Raw genomic sequence first — 20,500 nt, 5'->3', positions numbered from 1 at the left:
GTTTTCTAATGTGAAATTGAAAATATTAAAGAGAGGAATAAGCAAACAGGGAAGCAGTATTTTCACTACTTGAATAGAAGATTATCTACATCTACAGCACTTTTTTTTATGCGGTAAACTGCTTCATGGATATCTTTGAACGTTACTTGTTTGAAAGAAAACTTTAATTTAAAATGCGTAGAATTACTGTGGATATCTGATATAGTATTATGCTTAGTTTCAGTGTCAAAAGGAGCTATATTGTTCAAAAATTGCAAGTTTAAGTCGTCAACTTTAACATCGGTTAAGTTTTGAGTTTCTTTTACCTGTACCCCTAGCCTTCGTAGATTTCTCCAGAGCTCGGCAGAAGTGGACATGAGAGAGCTAAGTGACAGTGCATGATTAGACTTCGCTTTTGCGCACCTCTTTTGTACATCTGTTTCTTAGTAAACTGTATGATTTGAAGTGTTCATCAGCTAAGTCACTATTATTAGTGACGATCTTATGTACTGTCTGTACGCAGCATTTCTGCGCGCCATGAGCGCCATTATAGTCTGGGTCATCCAGAAGGAAATCATCTAGGGTATTGCAGAAAAACTTTACTTTATCGTCAGTGGAATTGAGACTATTTATTACATTATTAATATTATTGTGTGTAAATATGTATGTGCTAATGCAGGTATGTATGGTAAATGTTTTAATTAAAGTTGTACTTAATCATTTTGAGTTGAAATACTTCAAGTCATGTTTTATAATGTGTTTTTTCTTTGCTAGAGATTTAATAGAAACATTAATTTAAAGACCATTCAACTTTTTAAAATATTCTAGTTTGACAATTTTTCCAGCATAATATATTTTTATAAAAATGGCAGGTCAGTTCAAGCTATCTGCCTTAAACATACAGTATGTCCGTAGTCATGGTGCCCTTTCGACCGGTCACTGAGAGTTTACCTTTCATTTGGCGAAGATTTCACATTTCTCTGTATCATGTTTCGTTGTTTTCCTTTGACCAGTTGAAAGTGCACCATGACTTAATGGACACACTGTAGTTGAGTTTTCCTTAGTATGAAAATATTAATGCTCAAATAATCTTTGGTTTTTCAAAAAGACACACTATCACAATCAAATTGTGTTTGCAATGCATGAATGTTACATAACTGTAAATGTAATTAAAGTTAACCAATGTTACAATAAGGCAGTTTTCTTAATTTTTATCACTTTTTCTTTCACAAAAAAATTATTTTTAACAGCAGGTTTTTTTAATAATTCAAGGATAAATATATTTCATGTAAAACTCTTATCAACCAAAATTTGATTTTAGTTTTAAATTTTATTTTTTCAAGAAGTAAATGTTTGCAAAAATAATTTTTTGCACTCTTGTGTGCTCATTTTGTATATTCAATAATTCAAATTATATTAGTTTTCTGACTGTGATATTAACTTTAAATTGCTTTTGTACCCAGGATTCTGTACTTATTTTCCTCATGTTATCTGTAATACAATAAAGAGATATAATCTTTGTGAAGGAAGTGACAGGTTGGAAAAAGGTCTTCTGCAATTTTGAGAGGGGGGGGGGGTGGTTCAGTTTTGTGTGCAGCTATAGATTAAGTTGTTTTGTTTGAAAAATATTGTCCTGACTTGTAAAATTATTGTTTTGATTTTTATTGTTCATTGTTACTGGGAGCGTGTGTCCAATTGTGCTCCCTGCTTCAGGAAGCGAGCCCGCCGTGGGTAATGCTGACATCACATCTCCACCTGCTGCCAGCGAGGGGCCCCAGGTGGTGTACTCGGTGCCGCCCCCAACCACGCCTCAGTCTGTGATGACGACCATGTACCCCGTCATGCAGACCATGCCACTTTCCAACGTCTATGTCGGCAACATGACCACCAACGTCAGCGTGCACCCAGGCTACGTGAACAGTCCTTACCCGCACATGTCCCCTCCACAGCCTGCATACGATGCCGAGGCCGTCCCTCGCTCCGGGAGAGATAACGGCTCGAGACGACGTGGAAACAAGCCTCTTGGGAAACGAACCCCATTGCATGAGGTGGCCGAGTCCCAGACCGGTCACCCGCCGCAGACATACCCCCCACCAGTGTTCACCATGAACCCCCTCGCCAGCCCGTTCCAGCAGCAGGCAACGTTCTACCACCTCCCCGCCCAGACAAGCCAGCACATGGTGCACCCGACGGCCCAACATGCTACCGGCCCTCCCCTGTACATGCCGGGCAACGTCATGTACCAGCAGCCCATGTACAACACGTACTCCGCACCGCACGTGATGTACTCCATGTCTCGAGCGGAGCAGGTGGCCGGGCTGCCGTACCGCAGCGCACCCAAGGACATGGCGAACAGTCCCGTGACCGTGGCAGAAGTGTCATACCCCAGCGAGCCCCCGTGCGTCAACATGAACTACCAGCAGCCTCCGCAGCTGCTCAACCCCATCTCCCCTGGCCACGCTACCATCAGCGCCGAGGAACCCGTGTACTCGGACGTGTACCAGTCCACGACCAAGGACTTCTATCCTGAGGAGCCTAAGGAACCAGAGGAGTATCATAGGACAAGGGAATTTTATAATTCGGAAGAAGTGAAGGAGGTGTCGCCTAGCATCGAAGTAGTGCAGGATGATGTAACCAGTTGCGTAGAGGAAGAATTTGTGAACGTGAAAGACGAAAAAGTTAGTGAGGTAGTAATTGTTCCTGTGCCTGAAGTACCCGTAGAGAAATCCCCCGTCTGTGCAAAGCCCAGTGATGCTGCAAGTGTTCCTACTCCCCCCGCGCCCCTTGCATCGCCGGCACCGATCGCACCGGTCACACAGGAGGCCAGCGCCCCACAGGTAATGAGTGTCAGGAGCGCCAAGCGGACGCCCAGTCCTCAGGTGGAGACCCCAAGTCCCGTCGCTACCACTCCGAGGCCCGCCGGCAAGTCCTGGGCCAGCCTGTTCAAGCCGTCCGGCATGGAGGGCATCCGCTCGTCTGTGCCTCCTTTCTCTGGGGCCAAGCCGACTGCCCGCATTGATCCCTTCCCGTCGCTCGAGTCGCCGGTCGACGCCAACGTGCAGCCACAAGTATCTGGCTTGATTGACGACCCTAATCTCCATCGTTTGGGTGGTAAGTTTAATTACTATAGTGTAGAATTAGTTTTCAAAATCAGTTGTTCCCAAATGTTAGCTGGATTATTGTAATTTCATTGTTACAATTACGGTTTCTTTGCTGTACTTCTTTGTTATAAAAAGTATTATTTGGGCATCAGCAACTTTAAGGCATATATCAAACTAATAATATATATAAAACCCAAGCATGTCTGCTTTGCATTTGTGTAATCATTCATTATCTTATTACTAAACTTTTGAACACTTTTTTTTATAGTAGGGGCATTCCATGCCAGATCCTCCAGCCAAGATGCACATTGTCCACCCCACCATCTCAGATATGGATGAAATTTGGTAAATGGTATTTTCACACAAATAAGAACCTGTATTTTTTAATTTTTGGAATAGTGCATCTAGTTTGGAATTTAAAGCCCTTAAAGTTTCCCTCTGGTGGGAATTTTTTCAATCAGCAACCAAATTCCAGTGACATATCTTGCTTCAGCTTATATTTGTAATAACAGTTACTAATGTAGAATCGTGAAATTCACCATACTTATTCAGAATTTTATGTAGATTTCAAATATCACTCATAAGATATAATTAAATGCCTATAAGTACACACAATTTATGTTAGAAATGGAAAAAATGAATTACTAATAATTGTAAACATTAGTTCAGTAAATCTATAACAATTTTTTTTATTAATCTTCACAATCTCTGGCTTGGTACCATTTGAAAGAGCACAAAATTTGGTACAAAATGATGAAATGAAATTTGTGGATATTTACCTTCCTACCCTCACCCCCATCTTAAGAGATGTTTTTGTGAATAGAATTTTTGTTTACTCTACATTCATTCAGTTCATAAGTTAAAGTAAATCAAATAAAAAATATATAATTACTAGGGATGGTGATTTTTCGTTTTCGCAAAATAGATGCGAAAATATGCTAAATTATATTTTTTCCGCTATAAAATGCGAAATTTAGACTATTCCGAGATAAATGCGAAATCAAGGTAAAAAACGTAGATTCGTCCTCACTCTACACAATTTATTTACCGATTGTATTTCGTTTCAGTTCAGTATCTAAAGAAACCATCATTTTATGGCGTATTCAGCACAAGTATCTTAATGTCACGTCATTCACAACACTATTGTTCGTAAATATTGAATGAAAAATGGCCATCCGTGCCTCGCGATTGTAAACAAAGCAAAGAACAACTAACTTGAAGAGTGTCTGTCATCTTGCAGAGTACAAGTTTTTAGGCCACCATATTGCGACATCTCTGCTTCGCCACGCCCATTTTCTGGCTGCGTTTCACATGAAAGCCATGTTCTTGTGTAGTCTGTGGAAGGTGGTGTGTTTACAAATACGTGCATACTCGTGAATGTGTTGTATACTGTTATTTCTCGTGGTAAAAATGGGACGAAACGTAATTTCCATTCACGATCGCATAAATGAATACAAAAATGAACAGTTCTACGAAAGTGATACAAATATTTTAATGTGCAATTTATGTAATCGCCGTCTGGAGTGGAAAAAAAAAAGATGTACTTGAAAAGCACATTAAATCTGAGGGACGTCAGGCTGCAAAAATAAAAGGTTCACCAAGAAATCGGATGAAGAAAAAAAGTCTGTAAAACGGCAAGCAACTGTTTCTGGCATGATCGAAAACCAAAAGAAGGCGAAAATTGAAAAAAAAACGTGTTTCAATAACATTATTTGTGCACTCTACATCAACTATGGCCATGAACACGGCTAAAAAATATTTATTGTAATTTTAAGTATTCAATTTGTTGCACTCATAAGTGCTAAAAAGTTGTTAGGAAACCTGCCAAGATAGGCTATCTTTGTAGTTGTGTTTGATCTTTATTTCTGTGGTTGTTAATAATTAATATGTGTATTAATGCTTTTTAAAAATATACTTTTCTTCAGTAATGTAAAATGAGAGAATTGGCTAAATCTTGTTTTTAAAAATGCTACAAAATGCTAAATTTCAAATTCAAAATGCTAAATGTTATTATTTTAAATGCTATAAATCACCATCTCTAATAATTACAGTAGTCAAAGAATACCAATGTTATTTGATGTACATATCTGAAGTAGGCCTATACTAAGTTCTTTATTGATGTAATCTATGAAGAAGCGGATTCCATTTTGACCATTTTTATGTAATTTTCTCTCATTCAACGGATGTCAGTTTATAATGCACCCTTCCGTGCCTAGTCTCGAAGTTCCGGAACATCAACAGTGCAAAGAATGTTGACTAATGACACCCAGCATGAATATTCCTGGCTAATATAATTAACAATGTTCTGTCCAGTAAAATAATTTAGCTGGCCAGTGAGGATGCGTGAACTTAATCATTGCATCTTCATCTTTTTCAGGCACTAACCCAATATAACAATTACAGGATGGCCACTCACCGGGAAAACCGGGATTTATCATGGAAATCACGTTGATCGGGAATAATCAGAGAAATGTCAGGGAATTTTTTTAATAACCGGGAATTTTTTGTCATGTATATTTCCGTGCGTGTTTTGGCAGTGGTCCTTTGAACGTCTGTAATTTCTTTTCTTAAGTTGTGCCGAACCGTGCCAAGTAGCATCAAGCCAACGCCACGTCGAAATGTGCCGATTAGAGCTACGCTGCCCGGACCATGCAGTGCTAGCTGTAGTTGCCGTCGCTCGTCGCCATATTGAGGATGTTTTCCAGTTTTGACCGTTATATCACAGCCAGTTTTTGTGTCTTTCATTAATGAACGTGAGAATGGCATAGCTGCCAACTCTCACGATTTTGGCGTGAGGCTCACTATTTGTAAATATATGTCACGCCCTCACGATGGAACATCCCTTCCTCGCGTTTTTTTTTTTTTTTTGGTACCGTGTACGTTTTCGTGTCAATAGGTTGTAACTGTATTGATACAATCGTATCGCATTAGATTGGTATATCGCTTGCGACTTCAAGTCAAGGTCGAATAACTTAGGCCTGTTGCTTTTGATCGTTAATGGCGGTCGTTGTTTCTAGATGTGTTGTTGGTTATGTAGTGGTTTAGCGTATATATTCAATGTTTATGATGTCGCAGCAGTGCGGCGTGAAGTAACACTACAAAACAACTTTCAACAAGTTATATGCAGAAGAGTTTCCGCACATCATATCGTCTCGTAAAGGGGAAAATTATGCGTATTGTGTTGCGTGCCGTTGTGATTTTTCACTCGCGCATACTGGCAGAAACGACGTGTTTAAACACTGCCAAACAAAAAAAATTGTTGATTGCGTAAAGTGCATTGATTCAAATAAGAAGCTGAATTTTGTTTTTGATACGTCTGATAACCGTATTGTATAATTCGTGCAGAATGTTTGGTTACGTCTTTTATCGTGGAACACAATTTGCCAATAACTTGTGCTGATCACGCAGGCTCGTTCAGGAAAATGTTCCCGGACAGCGAAATTGCAAAAAAATACAGCTGCGCAAGAACGAAAACATCAGCTATAATTGCGGAAATGGAAGAGCAAACTCATGCAACTAATGTTGAGATCTTGAAAAGTGAAGTTTTTTCAGTGGCGACGGATGGAAGCAATCAGGGTAATGCAAAGCTATATCCTATCGTGGTTACTTTCTACAACAAAGAGACATCTGCAATGGTGAGTAATCTGTTGTCTGTCCCAGTTTTAGAGTGTGATTCGACTGGTTTAAATATAGGCAACCTTCTTAGAGATTTGAAAGAAAATGGCATCCCACTTTCTAACTGTCTAGCTCTAAGTGCAGATAACGCACCAGTGCTGATTGGTAACAAAAGTGACGTAGCTAGTGACCTGAAGCAATAAATGCCAAACTTAATTGTTATTTGGATGCCCTTGCCACCTAATAGATTTAGCTGCTGTAATAACTGCAGCAATTCAGAGAATCAATGTATGATGCAACTCTAGAAAAACTGGTCAAACTGAAATCATCACAGAGAGGACTTTGTTATGAACAGAATTTTGATGAAAATTTTTTAAAGAAGGCTAAATCTTCAACATGCATGTCATTTAAGAAGTGAAAATTATCTGCATTTAATTTTTAGGCCCATACATGTGCTGAAATACTAAGCCAACCTCAATTTACAATTTTATAATCAGAATTAGTTTAAAGTTACATTATTTTTTGTACATATGGAGGTTTCCTCTAACAAACTACAAAAGTAATCGAGTTAAAATAACATCATTTTGTGTGCAGACCTACGTGTGAACTGTGAAGGTTTACATTTATGATCTTCTAATGTAGGTAAGTTGTTTGCATTTGTTCTTATTGATTTTTGGAAACAGTTTTAAGTGATTGACGTGAAATATGCATTTAAACACATTAGTGCCTATAATATTGTATGTTGTTTGATATATTTAAGCATTTTCACGAAACCACAGCAAAAATTCACAAATTAAAATCTTAAGATTTTGGATTTCTCAGGGTTGGCAGCTATGGAATGGCGTTTTCCAGAAGATGTTCTGTGTTTGTCACTGCCAATTTCAAGTGAAAAACACCGTTAGTGCTTTGTTTTTATTCGAGAATCGAGTGTCTGCTTGGTGCCACGCTGACTCTGTGCCTATAGGCATTTTGTGACAAAGCTAGGACTGTTTGCGTAACTGTTAATGAGTGTCTTTCCGTGGTGTTTAATTTTGCGGGTCCAATAATCACTGTTAATTTGTATTAAAAATGAGCTCATATTCAAAGTGTTCATTTTCGCGAGAATGTTTTCTGGATGGTCAATTTAAGGAATGGCTTCAAAAAGATTGTGGAAACCCATTTTCGGCACAGTGCAGTGTCTGTAAAAGTGTCTTTTCTTTGAGCAATATGGGAAAAACAGCAGTTAGAAGCCACATGAAGTGGGAAAAAACATCAAGCGGCAGTAGCAGTACTTTCAATTGGTACTTCGCTGAAGGTTTTTTTGTCAGAACAAATTGTTACAAACAAGTGAAGTTTCTGACATAAGCACGCCTCTACAGTTGAAGAAACTATAAGTAGTCCTTCTCAAGTTCACATTATGCTTGAAACAACCAAAGAGTTACGTGGCTTGAATTGATTTCTTTTAAACGACGACACTACTCGGTACGAAATTATTTGGTGTGCCTCAACAGTTATGTTGCACAACTCTTTGCACAGTGCCGAAAAAAAATGTGTCATTATTTAAGATAATGTTCCCAGACTCACACATAGCAAGTAAAATACAGTTACATAGGATGAAAATTTTGTACCTATTAATATTTGGTTTGGCACCATACTTTCATCATAATCTAGTAAACATATGTTCTAGTGCCTCACATATAGTAGTTGGATTTGACAAGTCTCTAAATAAAGTCGCTCGGAAGGGTCAAATGGACGTGGTTATTAGGATTTGGGATGAACAAAATACAAGCTGTGTGATCACAAGATACTTTTCTTCTGCATTTCTAGGGCATGGTACATCAGGAGATCTGTTGAAGGCTCTTACCACAGGATTAGTTGGAATCGACATGAATAAGAGAATTCAGTTTTCAATGGACGAGCCTAATGTGAATGTTAAGCTCTTAGGGATTTAAAAAAAAACACTAGTGAGGGGTCCTGGAGAAGCTTCGATTTTGGACATAGGAAGTTGTGGGCTGCATACTCTACATGGTGCCTTAAAGACTGCAATAAAAACCACAGGATGGAAAATAGTATATGTCAGTTCAAGTCACTGTGTGTAAAAGATGATGTTCAGGCTGCATCAAAAAAATGTTCTATGTAAGATGATAAGACTTGACAGCTTCTGGATGAAACAGTTACTCTTGGTGCAGGATTCCACGGAACTTTTGTCTTTTGTAAAACTTATATTAATTTTATCTCATGGAAACACTAACGTAGAACGAGGTTTCTCCATCAACTGTGAGTGTTTAATAGAGAATCTTAAAGAGGATTCCCTAGTAGCTCAACGGCAAGTGTATGATGGAATTGTTGCATCTGGTGGCTTAGACAGTTTCGTGTCCAATATTTCCAAGGACATAATACACGCTGCTCGTAATTCACATGCACGGTATAAGGAAGCTATGGCTCAACAAAAGAAGGATTATGAATCGAATAACGAAAGTGAAATGGCAAAGAAGAGGGCAGCAATATCTGCAAAAGAGCTTGCTGCCAAGAAACAAAGAATAATTGATGAAGCAAGAAAAGAAGTAGAACTGATGATGAGGAACTGAAAACACCAGCTGAAAGAGCTTTGTTATCATAAATGAAAACTGTAGTGTGCATTTGAAATTGCTGCAATTTGTAACTAGATATGCTAGTGTGTATTTAATTAATTTTTATTTGTTATTTGTGAAGAGACATAAAACAAAACACACTGCAGGTCATTGAAAGGGACACCATAATGTAAAGTGACATATTTAAAATGTATTATGTTATTTAATGAACTTCCGTATGTTATAATGAAGAAAAATTGTGAGTAATCTCTTTCTATAATATTATATTATTTCATCAAAAGTATTTTTTTTTTTTTTGTAATTGTAAATATCAGGGAAATTTTTAATTTTTAATCATGGAAATCAGGGAATATTTTTGGTGACTGTGAGTGGCCGCCATTTTGTTCTTATATACATTTAATTATATTTTATGAGTGATATTTGAAATCTACGTAAAATTCTGAATAAGTATGGTGAATTTTATGATTCTACTCTAATAACTGTTATTACAAATATAAGTTGAAGCAAGATGTGTCACTCGATTTTGGTTGCTAATTGAAAAAAATTCCCACCAGAGGAAAACTTTAAGGGCTTTAAATTCCAAACTAGATGTACTATTCCAAAAATTAAAAAATACGGGTTCATATTTGTTTGAAGATACAATTTGCCAAATTTCATCCAAATCTGAGATGGTGAGGTGGACAAAGTATGTCTTGGATGATCTGGCATGGAATGCCCCTGTACATTTTTAATTTACCTTTGTTGATAAGTATCAGTCATTTTTAAATGAGGCAGTGTACTTAAATATATATGTTAATAGTTAGTCATGTATAATGCATTTCAGTATGGTCATTTAACGAGAAAATTGTTCTGATGTTTAATAACGTATAAAGTCCTATAATGACATGGACAGTCCAACTCTTGCTGTGACATTACGCTCAATGCTGTTACATAGCACCTTCTCATGTGTAGGTATTTCTTGTCAGTTCACGATCATATATATTTTATCGGAAACTGCTAGTGGCAGTAGAATGCACTTGAAATATTTTCTTATTATTTCAAACTAGCAGAAAATGCAAGGACAGTTTATTATACACGTTTCTTGTTTCTTATTTTCGGTTTGGATTTAAAAAAAATTCTATGAAATTACCACTAAAATGCATTTGTAAGGCCTGCGACCAGTCACAAAAAATAACGATTATGTTAACATATATTTTGTGGGTGTGTAAAATTTGTCACTTTTTATAACATCACTTTGCAATCATTTCATCATCAATTTTTACTTTTAGTTAATTGTAAGGTCTGTACGAAAGGGTGTTACAGAAAATAACTTGAAATATGCATCAGTAAAATGCAAATTATGTAGGGCTAGTATTTTTGACAGATTAAAGGCATTTATAACAATACCTTATGATATAATCATGTTTAGCAAAAAGAAAAGATTGAGATGAAAAAGTTAGTAATTACTTAATGCATTGCTCAAACAAAGCCCTTTTTAGTCGATAATTGTTAACTCATGTTCACAGAAACACGTCATTTTGTTTTTAGGGGAGGGAGATTGGTGAGTAAAGTCACAATTGGTTATGAAAGTTGTGTTAAAAAGTCCAAAACTAAACAAAAACTGTGCTGGAAGTTACCAACCTTCTTGCTAACTTGCATTTTTTAAGCCTAATTACAGTTTATAGTCTCACATTAAAACATTTCAAACATGTAGAAATTATCTCTGGGAAGGTTTTATTTTTCTAGCATAAAAAATAACACGTTCATGCAAGTAAGAGATATAATTTGTATTATGCTTACTATGCCTATTATGTATAAAAATTACCCTTTGATAATAATTTTGTTAGGAAATTTTATTACAAGGCAGTGATAGTCCTATAGGAGGGGCTATGGCCTCCCCTCTGCTTTTCCATACCAAAAAGTAAAAAAAATTACATCAAATCCAGAAGTGTTCTGGGGCAATTAAATTTTTTATATATGTGTGTGTGTGTCTTTTAGTGCTACTGTACTGAATACACTTTTGTTTTTAACTTTTTAAAGCATAAAAAATGCATTAAATAGCCTTTTAAGTTTTTTTTTTAGTTTGGTTCTTCGCATTTAACTGTATGGATTTCTATTCAACCCAATACTCTCCGGTCATCTGCCCCTTCCTATAATTCGAGGCTGGGACCACCACTGTTACATGATCCTGCAAAATTTTTGAAATTGGTCCACCAGTTATGCAAATCAATTGAGACAACCTCGCTCCACCTACCTTGGTATAAATGCCCCTAATATTTGATTGCTCCTTGTAGAGTTTTTGCTGAAGTACCAGTTGGAGCACAAGGCGTGCAGCCTGCAGCCGCGTGGCCTGACCAACCGCAGCAACTGGTGCTACATAAACTCCACGCTGCAGGCCCTGCTGGCCTGCCCACCGTTCTACAACCTCATGAAGTCCCTACCAGTGCGTCCGAGTGCACCGGGGGTCAAGTCTCCGACCCCCATCATAGACAACATGTAAGTGAATCCTGTTTGATTACATCATAATTTCAAATAGAATATAAGATTATTCATAATCATCAAACATTTTCAAATGAAATTATAACATGCAAGAAACATTTATGCAATATACAGTAGAACTTTCTTATAAGTATGGGATACCACGAGACCTTCGAAGATACAAGAGTTTTTTAATGCACCGTCAGTTTGACTACATAAATCATACTTAATTTTGGCTGGTAATTAAGAGTGTTTCCTTGTTAGCCTTCTGTAAGTATGAGTGATTTAAGTGGGATTTTGAAAATAAGTTCACGCAGTTAACACAAGACTGCTAAAAATTGCTAAAAATGTGACAAAGAAGGAAGTGGCGTGACTGGTCACAAACAACGTGCCTTGTCTCTCAGTCCGCTACTTTCCCTAGCAGCATGGAAGAGGGAGGAGGAGAGGCCGTGGGCGGGATTGTGGTGACTAACAACATGCTCTTTCTCTCTCTCTCTCTCTCTCTCTCTCTCTCTCTCTCTCTCTCTCTCTCTCTTCTGGAGTTAGTGTTGGTGCTTCTCCCGAATGGTGTACATATTTTTTACGTACTGTTGAAATTTGCATCAAAAAATAGCTTCCACTTATCCACAAAATTTGCGATAATACAAGAGTGTGAACTAGGAGACGTCTGCAAGAGTGAAATCGGAAAACGATAGGACCTCAGTTCGTCAACACTTTTTATTATCTTAAAGAACAAAGACAAAATAAAAGATGTGATGATGAAAGGTAGCGTCCCCTTAAATAGCAAAAGTTCATGGGGGCCCCAATTAGTGGGCCTATGATTTTATATCAAAGTTATCTGAGCAAAAATAAAGGATTTTTAATACCTTTCCCTTATTTTACACTTTCCTGCATTTTTCAACATTTTCAGACACCTCCTTCAATAGTGTAAAAAAAGGAATTCTACTGTAGTTAGTTTTACTTGAAAGTATAATTGCAAAATAGTTTAACCACTCATTAAAAAGAGTACATGAGCAAATACTAAGAAGAACTTTCTGAAAGGAAATCTCTTTTCTAAATTATCAGGTGGTCATGCTGAAAATATGTTGATAAATGTTGCTATTTACAGACTTTCAAAAATAAAATACAAAGTACAATTACAATCATATGTATGGGCTGGAAAATTTTCTATATGGACTGGAAAATCAGGAAATGTTGTGTCATTAGCAGCTCTGTTAGTAGTTCTATTGAAATTCACCATAATATCCTATCTCTAGTAATACTAAAACATTAGATAAATAAAAGTGCCTCAGCTAAAATGTTAAGTATTTATAACTTTTACAGAGTGCAGTTTGTGAACGAGTTTGTGCCGCTGTCGACGGTTGCACGTCTTGGCCGCAAGGAAAAGGCACAGCAGCGCAAGGACGACAAGGATGCTGTAGAAGTTCAGTACGGTGCTGCGTTTGAGCCAGGCTACATCTACAAGATACTGAACATCATCAGCACCGATACGTTTAAGGTGGAAGGACGTCAGGAAGATGCAGAGGAGTTCCTAAGCTGTTTGTTGAATGCTCTCAATGATGAAATGCTTGAGGTAGGTTCTTTAATTTCCCCCAGATTTTTAATGATTTTTTCACTTAGGTGTGCATAACAGATTTTGTTCTTCTAAGCTACATCCATATTATTATGGACAAAACCATAAATGTTGGTGGAAAACCTGGGGAAGATTATTTTTTTTCCTTTTGATGTAAAAATGGGGGAAATTACAGTTTTTTAATCATAATCCTGGGTACTTTGATTCATGTCCCTAGGGCCTATTTATGTTAATACCACATTATTACATGTAACTAGTAATGAGTAGGGACCCCAGAAAATGGTAAATAAAACTGGCTCATTTCGGTGTAAAAAATGACAAAAGCGGTGCAAAAAATTGGTGTAAAAATAAGCAATCGGTAGAGACCCCAAAAAATGGTGAAAAAATTAAGCCATTAGCTGTGTAAAAAAAACCTCATAGCGGGTAGGCACTACAAAGTAGCAGACTCTGCCTTACATCGGCCCACTTTGTCTGTCATTTTATCACACAAGAATACAATCTGTTTGTCTTCTACAGCGTGCCTTACTGCTTCCTTATTTGCCTGGCCAATTTTTGGGACATAAGTTTCTCCAAGAGTGTTGGCTGATGGCAAATCCCCTGCACCTTAAATGTATACATAACTTACAATATACCGTATTTACTCGCATATAGGTCGCGGCAATTTTACCAGATTTGATGGGGGGGGGAAAATGAAGTGCAACCTATATGTGAAGAAAATTTTTTTTTAATTTTTGAGGATTTTTTTTTTTTTTTTTTTTTGCAATATTTTGCTTTAAAATGTGAAAAAGAAGTTTATATAGGTATAGGCAAATTTATTTACAATGTACACATACAGCGAAACCCCTTATTTACGTTACCGTTATTTACGTTTTCCCGTTATTTGCACTATATTCTTCAGGTCCCGTTTAGTTCCCATTTAGTCCAATACACTACTTTCACGCGAATTACGTCTCAAAAATCGAATCCATCCCGCTATTTACGTCACGTAACAACCAGAAAATAACCGTGGGTACTTTAAGAGTAGATAAGATTAGCTAGTAGGCCTAAAAACATTGTGAAAACGTAACGTTTATAGTCGGCAATGAACATTTTAAATCGCAAAATATACATATTTTATAACATGAAAAGTTTCTTTTATTTCTAAACATGTAATAATTTAAGCCTAGGCGTGTAAAAGTCAGAGTAATTATAGCAAGAGACTATCTAAAATGCACGAGGGAAAAACGTAAACTCACGAATGTATAAACGTGGCAGATTGTTAAGTTCTGATACTGTATTTATGTCACAACTTAGCCGAAATACTGGTACGAGATAAACTTCTCAAGATAAAATGAGCGGAGTCTTGGTTTTATACGTATTTTATAATTTGGGGAAAATTGTACAGTTGACCCATATTTTTTAAACTAACAATTTATTCCTGGGGATCATAATTAATTAATTATTGGTATCAAGAAATCAAGATGAACGTAAACTTGAACATGTCACGGCAGCGAGAAAACTGGTGCGTATATCAACAAACTGCTATTAGAACTGGACAAAGCTGGTACACGGGAGGTGAAGCTTATATTATTTTCCGCTAAGCTCGCGTCTATTGGCTGGCTGCTGATGGGCGGAGCATAGAGTGAGTTATACTGCTCATGCGCAGCTCAGTGAACAAAGAGAGCCAGCCGGTGCGCCGTAACAGCAGCTGACCGAGTACAATGACCTCTCTCAGCGCACGGCGCTATTGACGGTAAATTTACATCAATTTGCGGCCTTTTTTTTTTTTTTTTTTTAATTTTACTGTGGTGCAATGCGTATGTGTAATGAATTACCGGTGCAACCTATATGGGGGGAATCTTAAATACCAAATTCAAGACCTCAAATTATGGGTGCGACCTATCTGCGATGGCGACCTATATGCGAGTTAATACGGTACTTATAAATAGGTAGCATTTATAAGGTTGTCGCTGAAACTATTAATGGGCTAATTTACTCCAAACAATTCTAAGCCAAACCTAACCTAACCTTTTCAAGATTACTGCTGGATTACAGAGTCAAACCATCAATTAATCAGTCAAAAATATCTTGTGGTGTGCTCACCATTTCACAGTGCAATCCATCCTATTCAAGTGTTTGTTAATCTGAGGTACTTGCATATTTATTTGAAGTAAAGGTAAGTTGGGCCTAAAGGTAAGTTAATTGATAATATTGTAGGCCTACATATGCTTATAAACTTTTATTAGAGGGGGAAAACATTTCTAAATAAATAAGGCTAACCTTCAACATGGGTGTTAAACCATTCCCTCATAGCTGGATTATCAGCTTTTTCCAAAGGAATGTTAACCTACAGCATCATATTAACAAAATCAGAAACAAATTCTTGTTTTCTGCACTTCTAAGCTCGTATGCTTTATTCACGCTGTCGCCTATCGAGATTTGTTTAGACACGGTAGAATTTTCTTGACAAATAATTGTCTTTTCTGTTTTGTTTTGTGTGTGTCATTTGCCACATGCTTTTTGCACGTGTCTTTGTGTGTCCAATCAACCCACACGTTGCAGAACTTGCACATCATAATTTTGTCCCGCTGATCAAAAATATAAAATCCATCCGATTTCATCTCTCTTTCGCGATCAAACATTGTCGAAGTTTTCGGCATCTTGGCCATAAATTCAATTGTATCACAAAACTTACAAAATGTGGACGGTATTTGTAAACACTCATAGATATGTGGATGCAAAAATGACTGCCATCTTAGCTCCATGCGATTAAATTAGGTTAGAAAATATTGACACCAGTGCGCCTTGCGGCAGAAACGACCATTATTCAAAACACGAAAACTGTGGACAGTCAATTTTGTTATGTTGGTAGTGCGCACATATTGATTGTTGACATTTGTTACATTTTGTTTTCATTTGCGATGGCAATATTTACTGCTTGTAAACAGAGTAATAAAAATACGTGGATTTCACTAACGTGTCAAAACTAAGATAATATCACTGCACTAGTATTTCAGTCTATGTTTATTTCACGCCTATGTTTATGATGGCGTAAATAAATAGAACTTGCGACATAAGGACATTATTTTGTGCGAAAAAGTGTGAATTTCGCGTGAAAATGCGTGAATTTCGCTACTATGTCGAAATCATAGGAAAGTCGCAAAATTTGTTTAAAGTATCAAATTTTCGCGTTATTTCGTGAATTTCGCGCTTCACCATTTTTCGGGGTCTCTAGTAATGGGTCAAATCCAAATCATCCCAAATATGAATCTCTAATTAAATCCCAGAAAGTTAGGCAATTCCTGGTTTTTGTTTCTATTAACTTTAAGAGATTTCAGATGTGTGACCGTTTTTGAACCATCTGTAAATAAATATGTAAAAGGTTAAAATATAGTACTTTTAATATATAATTATGAAATAAACTCCATTTAAGACTTACATCTCATGTGATGCCAAATAATGGACGACTTGAGGTATCCACCCTCTGACATCATTGTGTTACGTGGCCGCAAGGAAGCATTTAATATTTTTCTGTTAAAGCTTTTAAATAATAGTACAATATTAATTCTTCCCTCATTTTAAGAGTTCATGTTTTACGCCATATGCCACCTTAAATAGCATTTCACACCTTAAGTTTTAATTAGGGATGGGCCGGTCGAATCCTCGAATCCCACCGAATCTCTAGTATTCGAAAGATTCGAAATTCGAGGGAAAAGATTCTGAATTCGAGGAAAAATATTGATTTAAATGTAGTACTTTATAAACTGAAATGTTTACAATTTACTTGGCCTGTTTACGTTTTCCTTGGCACACATCCTATTGAGATACAGTAGAACCTCGTTAATACGTGATGGTCGGGACCGAGATAATCACGGATTACCGAATTTCACGAACTAGCGATTAAAAGCCCGGAAGGTCTTGTAAAGCTTCTTAGACACCGGCGTGCAGCTGGGTTAAGGCCAAGGTCATGTGTCGTAACATCTCCCGAGGCTTACTGCGCCTTGGCAGCAGATGGATAAAAAATTGTAAACACCTCATTATCCGTGTTAATTGGGACCCGCCGATGCCCAGATAATTGCAATCCTGTAAAAAAAATTTATAAACCCGGATAATCCGTTCACGGTAAGGGCCGGCCGTCTTCGAATTAGTGTCTCGCCTTAAAAAAATGCAGCACTGCCTCGCCATTAGTTCACGGTCATTTACAACAGCCAAAGAGAGAAAGATAAGATGGTGCTGACCTTGCACACATAAATTTTGGGTGGCCCCCACCACCACCACCACCACCACCACCACCGCCCTTCGTACAGCCAAATGCCAGCCAGACACGTCACTCGCCAGGCGCCTGCCCTGCGTTGCTGGGCCGAAAGTAACTCAGCAGCTCGTGAAACAACATTCAAACAAAGGGAGATGGGAAGCAGAAGTAAGGACATCCCCCTCAAGTTTAAAGAGTGACAAATGTGACAGCTGAAAGGGGGGCGACACAAAGGGTCAGTACCAGCCCGCGTGACGTTAATTTTAAGCGCTGACAATTTTTACTTCTCTTTTTTTTTCGGCTCTTTTAAATTGTCCCGTATTATCCAATTCCCGAATTAGCGCATCACGGATTAACGAGGTTCTATTGCATTGTACTTTTAATTCGTTATTATTAGAGGCACTGGAAAATCGTAAAAACTATATAGGCGCGAATAAAAGCGACAATGGTTTATCGACGAATAAACGCTACAATCCCGTTTTTAGAAGTATTAAAATTTCAAGTAATATTAAAATTTCAAGTAAATTATAGGTTTACCTAATATTTTTAAATAAACCATTTATTATTATTAATGGCCTAACCTCATACAATAAAGAACATTCTTTATTTTATGCATCTTCTTACCGTGTTTCAAGATTACCTAATAAACGGGGACGATGGCGAGCCATGTAAACAATCGACACGATCTATGAATGTTGTAAATAACACGAAACACAATTTAAATACGCATAGGCTCGCGCGGAAACTTTGTTAACGGCAAACATAACGTACGACCCAAACAACAAATGTAAACGGTTAAAGAGAGACGTTTATTTACGCGCATGAATATTTTAACGGGAAAGAAAGTGAAAACATTGAAGCGGCCATGTTTGCAAACGCGTGCGTGCGTGATATTAACACAAGCAATCGAATTATTTACTGTTAAATGACAACAACTACCGTATTTACTCGTGTATAGCGCGCCCTCGTGTATAGCGCGCACCACGATTTTTGCAACAAATTCCAAAGAAAATTTTTTTTTTTCCCTGTAAATAAATTTTACTAACATTTTGTGGTACCTGTTAAATAATTACGTATGAAACAAATGATAATTTAAATTGATGTGTGGTGATGCGTGAGGAAAATACGTAAACTCTGCTGTGTAGACTGAAGATAATGAAGCGCTGTATCGTCACAACTGGTACGTGAACGGGAGGGAGGCAGGCAGGAACGTGACGCGGAGGACTAGATGACTCACCGGTAGCAGCTGCGACGAGGAAGCGAAGGAAGTGGGAGGGGGAATGGCGACAACATTCTCTCTCTCTCTCTTACTTTACTAGCTGCGCCGGCTTTCTGTAGAGGGGGAGGTCTAAAAATAAACAAGAGAAGTGCAAGCTTGCGCGCGCACGTGTGTGTGTGTGCTGTGAGCGTGTGTGTGCGAGAGACCAGGTTGTGTGCGTGTGTGTGTGTGTGTGTGTGAAAGAGAGGCCTTGTTGCTTGTGCGTATGTGTGGGGGCTGGCCAGAAACGTCACCCGGCAGTTAACGACTTCCACTCCGCCTCCCCGTCTCACCCCCTCACTTTTTTTTCCGTGTATAGCGCGCATCCTTATTTTTTTCCTTTACTTGAGGGGAAAAAAGGGCGCGCTATACACGAGTATATACGGTAAAATATAAAAATGCATTAATTTAAGTTTACAACACACGCAGCCTATATTTGGCAACTACAAAAAAATTACGAAAATCTACTTCAGTCAAATTCGTTAGCACTTTAACGGGAAAAAAAAATATGGCAGCAATGTAGCTGTATGCTTTTGTCGCTCATTTGTTGAATGTACCTAGTGTTTTCCTTATTTCCTAACCCGAAAAACAAACGGTAATCTGTGAAACTAAAATATTGCGCTGCTATTCACAATAAAATTAAGGTTATTAAAGTCTGTTTTCTGTATCGCGTTCGTGTGCAATGCAGTTAGAACTATAATAAATATATATATATTAGTGATGCACCGATATGACTTTACCGATTACCGATTATGAGAGCAATAATCGGCAGATACCGATTCAGTTACCGATTATAATGAACAAATTTTTTTAAGTGTAATAATGCACACAAAAATTTTTATTTCCATGTGAATTTAATTACAAGAGTAGGTAAAATTGAGAATACAGTTATAATAACAGTATAAAAATATATAAAATACAATATTAAGTCATTGCAAAGTGTAAATAAAAATTAACTTCTATTTATATTTGTTGTTGTAAACAACTTGAACTACAGTCTAATAATTGTATTTTACAATGGGTAAATTTTTGTTGCGGAAAACTAGCATTATTATTGACTATCACATAAGGTTGCATCAAGAAATTACCGTTTAACAATGTAAACATGTTGCTATAATTTGTTCACTTGAGTTTATAGAAAAATGTTTCCACACTTCACTTTTTTTCTCCCTAGTCGCCATCTCACTATAATTATATAAAAGTGACTCAAAACCAATTCTAGCACATGTGATTTTATTAATGTTGACTTAATGTATAAAATTATAAATACTTTTTCACTTTTCACGTCACATACAAATAACACAACAACGGATAATGTCACCAAAGACGCCCATAACGAGTTTGTAAAACGCAGTGATAAACTCTGAAAGGTATTGGGACCACGATTTTGAACCGCTACTACGACTCGAAAAGATCGATTCTCATAGAATCCACTGCAACTGCTTGTGGTATTTTGATTGTGTGCCATCTATTTTACGTCTCTGGCTATAGGTAATGAACAAGGCCACTAAACAAACAAGACGAAACGTAAATAAACGTGTAGGAAAAATGTATTTGTTATTGTTCGAGGCAATGAGATTTATTAAACTTAACGAAATATCTGTAATTATGATATGACGGAGTTAGATGAATTTTGTAATATATACAAATATTACGGTATTTCGTCCTAAAATCTGTAACAAAATATTACACGGTAAAAACCTACTTAATTACGCC

The 20,500-nt window shown here is 37.3% G+C and overlaps 1 protein-coding gene across 2 annotated transcripts in view; it reads left to right on the top strand.

The window, feature by feature from the left end:
* The window catches only part of LOC134546252 (ubiquitin carboxyl-terminal hydrolase 10-like), a 165,243-nt gene that overhangs the window by 68,857 nt on the left and 75,886 nt on the right, over nt 1-20,500 (top strand). For both annotated transcript variants that reach the window (XM_063388947.1, XM_063388946.1), the window contains 3 exons: nt 1,693-3,090; nt 11,539-11,740; nt 13,046-13,295. In XM_063388947.1, coding sequence (XP_063245017.1) covers nt 1,693-3,090; nt 11,539-11,740; nt 13,046-13,295 — 1,850 coding nt within the window. The remainder of the gene's footprint in view (nt 1-1,692; nt 3,091-11,538; nt 11,741-13,045; nt 13,296-20,500) is intronic.

This window comes from Bacillus rossius, chromosome 1 (assembly GCF_032445375.1).
Source record: "Bacillus rossius redtenbacheri isolate Brsri chromosome 1, Brsri_v3, whole genome shotgun sequence".
Lineage (NCBI taxonomy): Eukaryota > Metazoa > Arthropoda > Insecta > Phasmatodea > Bacillidae > Bacillus > Bacillus rossius.
The sequence above is the reverse complement of the archived record's forward strand: the minus strand, read 5'-3'. Positions and strand labels throughout refer to the sequence as shown.